This window comes from Neolamprologus brichardi, chromosome 14, assembly GCF_056152115.1.
Source record: "Neolamprologus brichardi isolate AB-2024 chromosome 14, ASM5615211v1, whole genome shotgun sequence".
Lineage (NCBI taxonomy): Eukaryota > Metazoa > Chordata > Actinopteri > Cichliformes > Cichlidae > Neolamprologus > Neolamprologus brichardi.
This window is the reverse complement of record NC_142117.1, coordinates 40,926,910-40,928,624: the sequence shown is the minus strand read 5'-3', so window position 1 is coordinate 40,928,624 and position 1,715 is coordinate 40,926,910. Positions and strand designations below refer to the sequence as shown.

Sequence of the window (1,715 nt, the reverse complement as noted above, 5' to 3'; positions counted from 1 at the left end):
CATGCAATGGATCCACACCTCCAGTGAATGGACATGAACGATACCTCTCCAGCTCCCCTGCTGGGGAGCCAGAGGGAGTGTTCGCCCAGGGCGCCAAACAGGCTAGGACCGCCACTGCTCACACCTGCTGAAGTGATTGGATTATCGGTACCTAACTACTGCTGTGTCTCTCATCTTTGTACTTTCAGAAACAAGGATGGACCCGTGGGTGATGTGTAATGAGGTCATGCTGTTTGTGCACGTTTAAACTGATGTGAATGGGTTAAAAGAAGCACAGTTGCAGCTCAGTGGGGAGCGACTGGTAGTCAGGCTGTGCTGTGCAGTGTCTCAGCTTTTGTGCGGTATAGCAGAATGGTATGTTTGCAGAATGTTTCCAAGCTGTTCCTGTTATGTGACGTTAACTGAACTTCAGGTAACCTGCAAGAAAAGAACAAGAAACAAGTTCCTGTGAGGTATTCTGAGCCTCAAGGACGATGATAAACACTACAGAGATTACACATTTCACTCTAAGTCCCTACTTTGACACTGGTGCATACAGATACTTGTGTTTCCTCGTTATTCTTACTTCTTATGCTGCAATTATTTGTGCTAACGTCCTGCTGATTGTGGTTATCTGTGTGAACAGGAGCTTACATGAACCTATGTACATGTTTCTGTGCAGCCTGTTTGTGAATGAGCTGTATGGTAGCACAGGGCTGTTTCCGTTCCTCCTGCTTCAGATCCTCTCTGATGTTCACACTGTTTCTGTCTCATTTTGTTTCCTGCAGGTTTTCTGTGTGTACACTTATGCTTGTGTGGAGTTTATAAACTTCGTCGTCATGTCTTATGACAGATATTATGCCATCTGCTGGCCTCTTCAATATAAGTCATGTATGACACTTAAAACAGTCACCACGCTGATTTCTCTAACATGGTTATTACCTTTTATTATGATTGTCGTGCTTATATCGTTGAGTGCTCCTCTACAGCTCTGTGGAAACGTCATCAATAAAGTTTTTTGTGGAAACTACGCCATCATTAAACTGGCCTGCTCTGACACCAGAGTCCACAACATCTTTGGACTCATTTACACTTTCATCTCTGTCGTTATTCCTCTGGTTTTAATCCTGTACACCTACGTGAGGATCCTCAAAGTCTGTTTTTCTGGCTCCAAGCACACTCGACAGAAAGCCGTCAGCACCTGCACGCCTCACCTCGCCTCCATCTTGAACTTTTTTTTCGGTTGCTGTTTTCAGATATTACAAAGCAGATTTGACACCAGTGGTGTGCCAAATGTTTTTGGCATTTTATCATCATTGTACTTTCTGACATGCCAGCCGCTCTTCACAGCGCTACTGTACGGGCTGAAAATGACCAGAATACGCATCGCATGTAAACAGCTGTTTTGTGGTTCACTGACACGTTTGTTCAGTTGTAGCAGTGATATCTTCTCCAAAAGCCACCAAAGTCAGAGTTATTGTTAATGCATGTCGATTAAAAACTTATTTTGTAGCTGAAATCATTCAAACTTTGCTCTTCGTGGTTTTTAAAGTTCTGTTAAGTTTAGATATATCTGTTTTTGTCAGTGTGCTTGAACAAATAAACTAATATGAGTGACTTAGTTTTCTGTTGTTACGCTTGCAGCACGTAACATTTATTTTGTGTGATGTGTGTTTTTCACCTGAGCAGAGATAAACAGTCGGGTGGTTTTGGATCAGTGTGTCTAACCTCCAGAG

The 1,715-nt window shown here is 43.0% G+C and overlaps 1 protein-coding gene across 1 annotated transcript; it reads left to right on the top strand.

Annotated features, from left to right (window-relative positions):
- Nucleotides 1-473: 473 nt before the first annotated feature.
- LOC118453543 (olfactory receptor 4B13-like) lies at nucleotides 474-1,463 on the top strand. The gene has a single exon (XM_035904309.2). The coding sequence runs from the start codon at nucleotides 474-476 to the stop codon at nucleotides 1,461-1,463; it is 990 nt and encodes a 329-aa protein (XP_035760202.2).
- Nucleotides 1,464-1,715: the final 252 nt, after the last annotated feature.

Bases quoted from the DNA above. Each gene is read 5' to 3' on its own strand.
- LOC118453543 (XM_035904309.2), top strand. From the start codon at position 474: ATGATAAACACTACAGAGATTACACATTTCACTCTAAGTCCCTACTTT.